We start from the raw sequence: 12,964 nt of genomic DNA on the forward strand, positions 1-12,964 counted from the left end.
AAAAAAAAAAAAAAAAAAAAAAGACTTTGATAAAGCGTCCTGGCACGCGAAACATGTCAGTCACGGCTCACCAGTACAATCTTTGATGCCCCTATATGTTTGCAGCAAGCACACTGCAGCTGATGTGTAGTGCTGACACTCGGGAAATCCTCTCAGTGACACTAGCGCCAGCATCTCTACTGCTCGTTTTCTGCCCACACTGATTGGTGCTTTGAGTCACCTGACGCTGGATCGAAGGTGTCCGGACACCTCCTGCTCTCTGTGTGACTCCATCAGGCTACCATCCCCCTTTCCTCGCTCCCGTGTGACGCGGCTGCGTCACTGAACCGGCTTGGTGGCTCCCCTCCAGGACTTCCCCTGCCGCTGGAGATTTCTGTTTGCGAGGAAGGTTTCCTTTCCATCAGCCTCAGAGCTTATGGTGTTTAAACGGCAGTATCCTCTCTGCATGGGTATAACTTCTACATCTGCTCCCAGTGTGGCTGTCATCATCCCACCAACGGATTCCATCTCCCTGCATTGAGACGTAGAAGCGGCTGCTTTTATTGAGGTATTGTTTTACCTCTGCATACAAGTGTATGCACACTACCTGGATTCATTCCTAACACCTCCCCCGAAGTGTATGTGTTTTCACTCTACCATCTCCACGTGAACTGCTGCTTATATTATGCGGACTATTGTTATTAGTTTTTTTTTAAAAAAAATTTAAAAATTTTAATGTGCTATTTTCCTGTGTGCTATTTGTGGCTACTTCAAATTTTTTCAATTTTTTCAACTTTTCAATTTTTCATGCATATATGTTTTTCCACACATTACAGACTATAACGTGACATTCACTTAACCCTTGTGCGCTGTATGTTTTTGTTCTTTTGCTTTTTGCCCATGTCTCCTTAGTGGTTGTGTTTTAGTGAAACTTCTTTAACCACTGACAACACTGTGGTTTACCGTCCTTATGGTGTAGCGCTTCATGCGGGTGTTTCTTTGTATACTTTGTTTCGGTCAGGTAGACTTGCCTTTCCTGTGATGGCATGCTGTACTAATTCAACATAAAACAAACCTCTAAATTGAATGATTATGTAACTCCGATGACGTTGTGCAGGTACACACAACGCAGCTCAAGTGAAGTGTGCAGATGTGTAGACTACATTGGAATGGCTGAAAGTGGAAACATACACTCTAGAATTGTCAGTTCTGTGAATGCGGGCCTGAATTAGTTTCTTCCAGTATATGTAAAATAATTTTATGTCTTTTAGCTACTGGTAACAAGAATGAGTCTCTGAACACTAATAATGTAGGGGGATGTGAGCACTGTTGCATACGGTTTTATCAGATGCACCACAATGATTTCCAACCATGGGAAAGGAAGAAAGACAGTTGGCATTGTAGGGGAGACTGGTTTGCAATGTAGAACACAGTAGGTCCCTCCTAAGTTTTCTGACCCCAGCACACACCTCACTTATATACATGTTGGCAGTGAAACTGCCCCCAGATCTGTAGCTTGTTTTTAGATAAGCAGAATGTGTGCAATAACCCATCAGTAACCATTCTGCAGTTTATGTGCATGAAAGGAGAATTATGACCAAGCTATTTTCGTTTTCATTCTGCCCTCTTGTGTTCTGAACTCGGCAGACAGTAGGCTAAAGCCTGCTGTCGGTTGATGTTGGAGCCACTCCAGGCTCTGCCGGATCCCAACATGTCCGAATTTGCCCAGATGCCTAAATGGCGGCTAGCTCAGCCTCTCAGAGCCTGAGCCAGCCACTCTGCCCCCACCACAGCCCAGCACTCCAGTGAGCGGTCTTTGAGTCAAGAGATTTAGGCCCCTTTCACACTGGGGCGCGATGTGCGATGGCGGTATAGCGCCGCTATTTTTAGGGGCGCTATACCGTCGAATTGAGGCGTTATTCGGCCACTAGCTGTGCGGTATTAACCCCCGCTAACGTTCGAAAAAGGATTAATACTGCGCAGAGGTGCATTGCCGGCGGTATTATCGCGCTGTCCCATTGTTTTCAATGGGAAGGAGTGGTGGAGGAGTGGTAAACACACCGCTTCTCTCACCGCTCCAAAGATGCCGCTGGAAGGAAATTTTTTTGTCCTCCCGCCAGCGTATCGCCTCAGTGAGAAAGCCCTCGGGCTTTCACATTGAGACTGCAGGGCAGGAGTTTTTCAGGCGGTATTTAGGCACTATTTTTAGCGCTAAACCGCCTGAAAAACTCCTCAGTGTGAAAGGGGCCTTACTGTACTGCCCACCACCATACCCTATACACTACTCCTCTGCACATATTGCCACCATCATACCCTACATACCACTCTTCTGCACATACTACTTGCCTTCATACCCTCCATACCTTCTGCCCAGTATCATAGCTTCTACACACTCTTCTGCAAATTCTGACCCCTCTCATACCCATCATACTCCTTTCAGTCACGCAATCTTCCCTCTTTTCCTGCAGATACTGCTTGTTATGCCTCATATATTGTAATATCGTCAACCATGCCCATTTAATCTAAAGCATGGTATGCATGCACATTGTTAACCCAGCAGGTTGATTGCAAAAAAAAGACAGATCCAGGACAGATAACGTTTAGTTACTTGGCTTGCTAAGCAGAAAGCTGATCACAATAGCTAAAGTGAGAGCTATAGGGGCACAAGTCATCTCTCTTGTAAAAAATACATGGCTAAATGTATTGCCAGTATATTCTGTGTACATTTTACATACAGTGGGGAAAAAAATGATTTGATCCCCTGCAGATTTTGTAAGTTTTCCCACTTACAAAGAAATGAAGGGTCTATAGTTTTTTATCATATGTGTATTTTAAATGATCAAGACAGAATATCAGCCAAAAATCCTGAAAAAACACACAATACAAATGTTCTAAATTGAGTTGCAGTTCAGTGAGTAAAATAAGTATTTGATCCCCTACCAACCTTAATCCTATTGCACATTTATGGAGTGAGCTGAAACTTCGAGTTGCTAAGTGACAGCCAAGAAACCGTAAGGATTTAGGGAAGAGTGGACCAAAATCTCTCCTGAGATGTGTGCAAATCTGGTAACCAACTACAAGAAAAGTCTTACCTTTGTGCTTGGCAACAAGGGTATCTCCACCAAGTACTAAGTCATTTGTTGCTTGGGGATCAAATACTTATTTTACTCACTGAACTGCAACTCTATTTTGTAACATTTCTATTATTTATTTATTTATTTATTCCGAATTTTTGGTTAATATTCTGTCGTTATTTAAAATACACCTTTGATAAAAAGTATAGACCCTTTTTTTTTTTTTTTTCTAAGTGGGCAAACTTACAAAATCTGCAGGAAATCAAATACCGTATAGACTCGAGTATAAGCCAAGTTTTTCAGCCTTTTTTTTTTTTTTTTGGGCTGAAAATACACCACTTGGCTTATACTCGAGTCAGTGTCCTTGAAGGGCGGCGAGCGTCCGTGGTTTAAGACCCCATTCACACCTGAGCGTTTTGTAGCTTGAAGCCTAAAGCTACAAAACGCTGGAGGGGAAAAAATCTATTATTCTCTATGGAGATGGTTCACATCTCCACTACAAAACGCCTGAAGCCAGAAGCTCTACAACGCCTAAAGGTCAAACAAGTTCTGGGCCTTTTTTTTTAGGCAGATTTGGGCGTTTTTGTGCTTTTTACATTGGTGACCTTTTGACCTGTACAAAAACTCAGCAAAATCGGGGTACAATTGTGGGACTTTCTGCCTGAAAACGCTATGCGAATGGTGCGAATGGTGCCTAAAAGTTTCGGCTTCCCCCTGGTCCCTTCCGTGATAGGCGTTTCCCAGCAGACAGTGTCTTCAGTGTTCTGCCTATCACAGACGTTCTCTTGTCCGAGGATGAAAAGACGTCCATGATTGGTGGAACACTGAACACAGTGTCTACTGGGAAACTGTGTCCGAGGATGAGAAGACGTTCGTGATAGGCTGCTGGGAAACGCCTGTCACGGAACGGGACCGGGAGGAGACCACAATTTTTAAACACTGAATGGACGCCCGCAGCCTGTCAAAAATTTCAGGTACACTGACTTGGGCACAGTGAGGTTGGGCACAGTGAGGTTGCAATGGGCAGAGTGAGGTTGGGCATAGTGAGGCGTGCAAATGGGCACAGTGAGGCGTTCAAATGGGCATTGTTGACCCTCTTTTCCGCTTACAGTAGCTGCTGCATTCTCACCCTAGGCTTATACTCGAGTCAATACATTTTCCCAGTTTTTGGGTCAAAATTGGGTACCTTGGCTTATACTCGAGTATATACGGTAATAACTTTCCCCACTGTAGTTATTGCTTTAGTTTAATTGTTATTCTTTTTATGTTCTGCATCTGTAGCTCCTTAACCTACATCAAATTATTAAGATGGTATTGATGATTTAAAAAAAAAAGTCTAACGAAGACGCTTAATACTAAACCACTGATCTACGCTATACAGAAAAACTGTCACTTAAAAAATCTTCAGAATCCAACATGTTTGGGTGTGCTTTTGTATTTGAGCGACAGCCGTGGTATGAGCAATGATGATCCACTTCAGCACATCAGGAACAGCATAACCTGGGGCTGGGTATAGACATTATATTCTGGTGGTTAATGTTTGATCTGTTGTGTAGTTCCCAAAAGTACACTGCAGCTCAGACATGAAGTGCCATACAACAGTTTGTCTGCCATACAACACAGTTTGTGTGCCATACAACACTTTGTGTGCCTGTAGGGTAGGAAATGCACTCGGTTGAATAGCCAGGCAACATCAATGAAAAAGAGAACTGCCAAAAAAACCTACACTGCACCGTGTTCCTTCTACAGCATAAGTTTCTTTGATTCACATGAGATGTAATAATGACACCGCAAATTAATGATTATCCCAGTTGTTACATGTTTCACTTTTATTTGTGTGCTCATTTTATTGAAGTTCTCTATTCAACTGACAGATGTTTGTTTTTGTGTTTTTTGTTTTTTTTTCTAATTAAGATCATAATTTATTCTGCTATGCACATATTGAGTTGTGATTTTATTATATTATTGTGTAATTTTTCCTCATCTCTTCCATAGAACCTCCATTTACTTGGAGCAACTGCCATAGAGGATAAGCTGCAAGACAATGTGCCCGAGACCATTGAGACATTAGTGAAAGCTGACATTAAAATTTGGATTCTGACTGGAGATAAACAAGAGACCGCTATTAATATCGGTATAGTGATATTTATTTATTTTTATTTATTTTTTCAATATGTCACTTACATTACAAACTGAAAGGTGAATGCAACCTTTTGCAAAACATAAAGAAAATAAATATCGTTCCGCGCTGTGGACTAGAACTACTATAGATAGCTGCTGCCTCCACTGAAACCAGCCACCAGCAGGTGGATGGTGAAAACTAAATAAAATTTCTTTATCGTACATCACGGGACACAGAGCAGCATATTCATTACTATGTGGGTTATATGGAGTACCTTCAGGTGTTGACACTGGCAATCTCAAACAGGAAATGCCCCTCCCTATATAACCCCCTCCCATAGGAGGAGTACCTCAGTTTTTACGCCAGTGTCTTAGGTGTTAGTCATGGTTTAGCTTGCCTCCGCATCCTTGGGATTAGGTGAGCTACCGGTTCTGTCCAAAAAAGCCTGAGCGCTAAAGTGGTCAGTAACCGGACCCCAAACCCTTGGGGTATAGCCCATAATGCTTTCTTTTTAAGAGAGCTGGACCCTGGGCCCAGAACTTAGAAAACCTTTGGGCGCCTAATGTTTTCTGTTTGCCAGGGTGCTGTATGGGTCCAGGACAGTGGATCCTTCATGGAAGAAGAAGGTTCCCAGGGCCTGAAGGTCTAGACATCCCCACGGAGATGGGGGAAGATTGGGCCTCTTGCTTGGCAAAGTCCTGCGGCATGGAGCAGGTAAGTAAGGGGAAAAACTTGCGGAACTTGGCTCTTAGCAAGTTTTTTCTGGGAGGTCACAGGGGACATGCCTAAGGTTATGCATTGCATCTGGCAAACCAGTCACATATCATGAAGATAGGATGGCTCTATATGTTATCATTCCCCATAAAAAGTGACCTCCCTGGTAGTGTTGGAAAAGCTGTGAGTGGGGCCTTTTGTGTACAAATGTATGTGTTGTGTCAGAGAGCTATGCTTACCTGCAAGCCTCCAGGCGATGCTCTATCCAGTCCTCTTCCTCATGCCTGCAAGGCAGGCAAAAAAACGCTGACCTCCTCGTGTGTTCCAGGCCTGCGGCTGCAGGAACAGAGAGGCCCTTCCTCCCAACCCCCCCCCCCCCGTCGGCGGGCGCGCGCGCGGTGCGCGTGCACGTGTTATAGGCGCATTTGGCGCCGTTTTAGCTGAGGGGGAAGGGCGGGTCAGTGGTTTAAGGAAGGGGCGGCCCTTCCTTAGTGCCACAGCTCATTCAATACTTTGGCTTGAGGGAGGAAGGACTGGAGTGAAGCACGGGGCGCTGAGGACACACAGTGGCCAGAAAGAATACTACAGTCTTCAGAAGATTGTGGTTTAGCCTAGGAATAGGCTGTTTTTTCTTTTCCATCTCATAGTCTTTTCTTTGGCAATACTACTCAGGGGGATAGAATGTTTTTTCTTGCCTAGATTGAAAAAAAAAAAAAAAAAAAAAGTGTCATCTGGGGTAGAGGAAACATTTTTTATTCCCCAAACAGGTGTTTGGGCATTTAACTATTTATAAGTCCCAGGTACCAATAAGTAGCAGGTGTGCCTCGGTATTGTACCATGGCATCAAAGAACAAGCCAGAGGGTACAAAAGGTGGGGATTCCCCCACAGAGTCTGAGGTCTCGGACAGAGCTATGCCGCTGCTTTCCCCACAGGGAGCCTTTGGGCCATCGGGATCTGGGGCTGGAGCTGACGCGAGTCAACCCAACCCTAAGATGGTCACGGAGGAGGTGTTGCTCACCTCTTTAAATGAGATGCGGAGAAGCATGGGAGAAATGATAGCCGCAGCTATGCGGGGTAGTAAGCGGAATAGATCTCCGTCACCCGTGCGCGGACCCTCGGAAGAGGAGGTCCTTTCCTCTGGGGAATTGGACGACCTCTTGGACAAAGACCAAGTAGGTTCAGGGATCGAAGATCCGGATACAGAGGAGTCTGGGGCAGTCTCCCTGAGGGAGAGCTGGTGGATTCAAGGCTTGACGGACTTGGTCCATAAGGCATTCAACCTGCCTGTACCAGATCTCCAGGTATCGACGATTTCAGCTTTGGGCTCACTGAGGGCGCCTCAAAGCAGTGCTGTGTTTCCGATCCATCCTCTATTGGAGGGAGTCTTGTTCCAAGAGTGGAACAAACCAGACAAGGTGTTCTTACCACCTAAGAAATTTTCTGTCTTATATCCTATGGAAGAAAAGTTTTCCAAGAGATGGGCTTCTCCTGCAGTAGACGCAGCCATCTCATGTGTTAACAAATCGTTAACATGCCCTGTAGAGAACGTACAGGTTTTCAAAGATCCAGTTGATAAGCGCTTGGAAGCACTACTTAAGAACTCCTTCACTTCTGCAGGGGCAGTAGTACAGCCAGCCGTGGCTGCGATTGGAGTCGCTCAAGCTTTATCAGATCAATTTAAGCAAATGCTTGAACTTATTCCTGCCGAGCAGGCAGAAGAGTTTTCGGATGTCCCTAAGGCCATATGTTTTACGGTAGACGCAATCAAGGATTCCATCCAGCAAGCGTCACGTTTATCGTTATCCCTTATCCATATGAGAAGACTCTTATGGTTGAAAAGCTGGGAGGCTGAGCCCCCATGCAAGAAGCTCCTGGTAGGGTTCCCCTTCCATGGAGGACGGCTCTTCGGAGAGGACCTAGATAAATACATTCAGACCATTTCAAGCGGCAAGAGTACACTCTTGCCAACTAAGAAGAAGGTTCAGGGGCCTGCGTTTAAACGACAGTCCTCCCCTGGGCAGGGGCCCTCTAATGCCAAGCAGTATCGACGGCCTCCTGCAAGAGCAAACTTCGGCTTCAACAGCAGATCAGAAGGACAGGCTGTTAGAGGCAAGAGGCAGTGGTTTCGCAAGCCAGCAAAACCAGCCCCCAAGTCTACCTCATGAAGGGGCGCCCCCACCCACGAAGGTGGGGGGAAGGCTGCGACTCTTTTCGGAGATTTGGGAAGCCAGCATTCCCGACGAGTGGGTACGGTCTTCCGTGGCCACAGGCTAAAAGCTAGAGTTCCTAAGGTTTCCTCCTCCTCATTTCCAGGAGTCGAGGATTCCAAACGATCTGGAGAAAGGAGCCGCGTTAAGATCGGCTCTAGATCATCTACTTTCCCAGGGAGTAATAGTAGAAGTACCAGTCCTGGAACAGGGGCTGGGTTTCTACTCCAACCTAATGGAGGCTACGGCCCCCCGGGTGTTCACGAAGGTTCTAGCTCCAATCCTAGCCAAGCTAAGGATCCAAGGGGTCACGATCCTAGCATACCTGGACGACCTCCTAGTCATAGACCACTCGTCTCCCGGCTTGGAGCGAGCAGTGGCCCTCACGGTCCAATACCTCGAGAGGTTCGGCTGGGTCCTAAATCGAGAAAAGTCAGCATTCCAGCCCACAAGGCAGTTGGAATATCTCGGCATGAGATTAGACACAGAACAACAAAGGGTGTTCCTACCTCTGAGGAAGGTCAAAGCCATCAAGGAATTAATCCTACTGGTTCTAAGCAAGAAGGAACCGACTATTCGCCTATGTATGAGACTACTAGGCAAGATGGGGGCTACATTCGAGGCGGTGCCATACGCCCAGAGCCACACTCGCATCCTGCAGGCAGCCATCCTGTCAGCATGGAGCAGAAGGCCACAGGCCTTGGATATCCCGTTGCCACTCTCATCAAGAGTCCGGCAAAGTCTGTGTTGGTGGTTAGACCCTCAGAATCTACTGAAGGGAAAGTCTTTCAACCCAGTGGCTTGGAAGATAGTGACCACAGACGCCAGCCTGACGGGCTGGGGAGCGATTGTGGATGGTTCCACTCGCCAAGGTATTTGGGCAAGGCCAGAGAAGCTTTTACCCATCAACATCTTGGAGCTCAGAGCGGTTCGACTAGCCCTCAGGGCTTGGACGTCGAAATTGCAGGGGTTCCCGGTGAGAGTTCAATCAGACAATGCCACGGCAGTGGCATACATAAATCACCAAGGGGGAACCAGGAGTCAGGCCGCTCAGAGAGAAGTGAGCTTGATTCTCCTAGGGGCAGAGGCTCATGTGCCCTGCATATCGGCAATATTCATTCCCGGAGTGGACAACTTTCAGGCGGACTTCTTAAGCCGCCAGACTCTATTGCCGGGGGAATGGTCTCTGCATCCACAAACCTTTCAAGCACTCTGCCAAAAATGGGGAGTGCCGGACGTGGATATCATGGCATCGAGACTCAACAAGAAGCTAGACAGGTTCATGTCCCGCTCAAGGGATCCGATGGCCTGCGGAACCGATGCTCTGGTTTGCCCTTGGCATCAGTTCAAACTTCTTTATGCGTTTCCCCCGCTCCAGTTACTACCCCGCCTGCTGCGCAGGATCCGGGTGGAGCACATACCAGTCATCCTGGTAGCTCCAGCATGGCCCAGAAGGGCATGGTACTCACTAATCTTAAGGATGGTAGTGGGAGACCCTTGGACTCTTCCTCTACGGCCAGACCTGCTATCGCAAGGTCCGATCCTCCACCCTGCCTTACGGCATCTAAATTTGACGGCCTGGAAGCTGAATCCCTGATTCTCAGGGGTAGAGGTCTGTCTCAGAAAGTAATCTCTACCCTAATCAGAGCCAGGAAACCGGTCTCTAGGGTGATTTATTACAGGGTCTGGAAGGCCTATGTAGGCTGGTGTGAGTCCAAGCGATGGCTTTCTCGCAAATTCACCATTGATAGAGTTTTAAGTTTTCTCCAGCTAGGAGTGGATAAAGGATTGGCATTAAGCACAATCAAAGGACAGATTTCTGCTCTGTCAGTGTGGTTTCAGCGGCCGCTGGCCACCCACTCGCTGGTTAAGACCTTCCTTCAAGGGGTCTTACGTATTAAACCTCCAGTTAAATCCCCGCTTTGCCCGTGGGATTTAAACCTTGTTCTGTCAAGTTTACAGAAACAACCGTTTGAGCCGTTGGCTGAAATTCCTTTGGTTTTACTGACAAGGAAGTTAGTATTTTTGGTCGCCATAGTTTCCGCAAGAAGAGTATCGGAACTGGCGGCCTTATCCTGTAAGGAACCATATCTTATTTTTCACAAGGACAGGGTCGTTCTCCGCCCTCATCCTTCCTTCCTACCGAAGGTTATATCCAGTTTTCATTTGAACCAGGATTTGGTATTACCATCCTTCTTCCCTAAACCTACTTCCAGAAAGGAAGGGTTGCTGCATACCTTGGATATCGTCAGGGCCATGAAGGCCTATCTTAAAGCTACAAAGAAGATCCGGAAAACAGATGTGCTGTTCATATTACCGGATGGGCCCAAGAAGGGGCAGGCAGCTGCAAAGTCCACCATTTCTAGGTGGATTAAGCAATTAATCACTCAGGCCTACGGCTTGAAAGGGTTGCCTCCTCCAGTATCATTAAAGGCTCATTCTACTAGGGCCATGGGCGCCTCCTGGGCAGCGCATCACCAGATCTCTATGACTCAAGTTTGCAAGGCGGCAACCTGGTCTTCTGTCCACACGTTTACAAAATTCTACCAGTTGGACGTAAGAAGGAATACTGATACAGCCTTTGGGCAGGCAGTGCTGCAGGCTGCAGTTTGAGACCCTCGGATTCCGGGGGCTCCTCTTTTTTGAGTTAAATTTAAAATTTAAGATTATTTTTCTCAACTAAGTTGGATTTATTATGATTTGAGTATTTCTCTAAATTAAATCCTTTTGTCTTGGAGATGTTCTCCCTCCCCTCATTGTGAGCATTGCTTTGGGACATCCCACATAGTAATGAATATGCTGCTCTGTGTCCCGTGATGTACGATAAAGAAAAAGGGATTTTTAATACAGCTTACCTGTAAAATCCTTTTCTTGGAGTACATCACGGGACACAGAGCTCCCACCCCTCTTTTTGGGGACCATTTTGGGAGGCATACTGCTTGCTACAAAACTGAGGTACTCCTCCTATGGGAGGGGGTTATATAGGGAGGGGCATTTCCTGTTTGAGATTGCCAGTGTCAACACCTGAAGGTACTCCATATAACCCACATAGTAATGAATATGCTGCTCTGTGTCCCGTGATGTACTCCAAGAAAAGGATTTTACAGGTAAGCTGTATTAAAAATCCCTTTATTGGGGGTAAGTGAAATTGGTGCTGCTAGTGTGAGGTATACTGTGTGAGGTATACTCTGGTGTGTCACAGTATATACCAAAATGTGAAAAAATTAACAGGAACTCAAAGTGCTTTACGCGCATCCAAAATCCATAGGTATCCAAACCAAGTTTCATAGTGCATTAAATCAATCAAAGTGCTATATTGTAGCAAAACATGCAATAATTGATATATCGTATACATAATATAAAATAAAGATTTATAAAAAAAATAAAAATAAAGTGTCATTAAATCAATCAAGGTGCTGTGATGTATAGCAAATATGCATTAGTGATGCTTCCTATACATAATATCATCAAAAAATCCATCGGTTCATATCAAGCGATAAAAATGATCTCCACTGAGGTGAAATAAGTGCTGGAGACCAGGCAGTATTTCTGCACAAACTTCCACGACCTTGCTATGCTGTCTGGCAGAGAGATCAGTCGTTTTCAGCATTTGCAGATTGTCATTTTGGTACAGAACTGCAACCTTTTGACACCAGTGCTTTAAGTATTGGATACAGTAAGTATGCTACTGAAGGGTTTATTAGAGGTTAGTGTTTGGGTCAACAACTAATGATTAAACATACCACTGACAGGAGTGCACAGACCTGAAGAATGACTAAACGGAATCCCCAGACCACTAGTGTATGCATTTCATCTGTATATTCAGCTGTTTGACTAGAGTTCAACTAACAATACAAATGTATAAATCGCTCTTTATTCGGTATTTGTTTAATACCATATAACACTTTTAAGAGAATTATGTGTTTGCACTTCATCGTTGTTACTGCATACGGCTTTCTAGTCTCCTCTACTGCATAATGGATCATTTTATAATCCAGTCTTTTCCCATAAGACCCAGTAGGTGGCACTGTTGCAGTGTGGCCAGATTAATAAGTGATGCTCTGTGGCATGTTTTTTGTAGATTCATGGAGTTTCTAACATCAGCAGTGGTTTAAACCTGCTTTATACAAACTTTCATTGTTCTAAACCTAAATCTCTAATTTATGTTAGCTTTTGTGACACATTTTGAAAATTCACAGGGTGTCTTCTGAATTTAAAAATGTTCTCTCTATAGACCAAAATGACTGATATGGGTGTTGCACAGACTGATTGCAAAAATGGGCTAATTCATTGTAAGGGAAACTTTTATGATCTCTGCTTTACTGCATTGGCTGCATTGCTCCATAGGGTTGCCAGTAGAAAGCATTGGGCTGTGTACAGTTTACCTGACAGGGTCCCATTCTCCTGTAAGAAAATGTGCCCAACTGTTTTATGACATCAATACCCATTTTTTGTTTTAGTGATTTTTTTTTTATTGAAGTTTACAGAACAATTGGATATTGGGTCATTCGGATTGAACAACATATCGTTAATCTGTATCACAGAACAGAGAACATTTTGGGAAGAGTTTTAACATCTTACGACCTACGCACCCGCTACCGCTAGTTACCCCATATCAGAGATAGACAAAACATGATAGGGTTAAGAAAATCATACAACAAAACAACATTTCTGCACCCTGGTGGCGACTATAAATATCACACACACACACGCGATAGAAGCAAGGAGGGGCAGTACCCAAATTTAAACATAACTTCCCCAGTAAACCCTGCCATACCTCAGCCAAGTGTGGGGTCCCCCCCTGGCCAGTATTTATCAGCCAGTAAAAATGGAACGTGATTATTAATAGTAAAGATATCATAAGGCC

The 12,964-nt window shown here is 45.1% G+C and overlaps 1 protein-coding gene across 6 annotated transcripts in view; it reads left to right on the forward strand.

Annotated features, from left to right (window-relative positions):
* The window catches only part of ATP8A1 (ATPase phospholipid transporting 8A1), a 308,603-nt gene that overhangs the window by 210,101 nt on the left and 85,538 nt on the right, over positions 1–12,964 (forward strand). For all 6 annotated transcript variants that reach the window (XM_040335011.1, XM_040335010.1, XM_040335017.1 and 3 more), the window contains one exon: positions 5,049–5,187. In XM_040335011.1, the coding sequence (XP_040190945.1) occupies positions 5,049–5,187 (139 nt within the window). The remainder of the gene's footprint in view (positions 1–5,048; positions 5,188–12,964) is intronic.

This window comes from Rana temporaria, chromosome 1 (genome assembly GCF_905171775.1).
Source record: "Rana temporaria chromosome 1, aRanTem1.1, whole genome shotgun sequence".
NCBI classification, from domain to species: domain Eukaryota; kingdom Metazoa; phylum Chordata; class Amphibia; order Anura; family Ranidae; genus Rana; species Rana temporaria.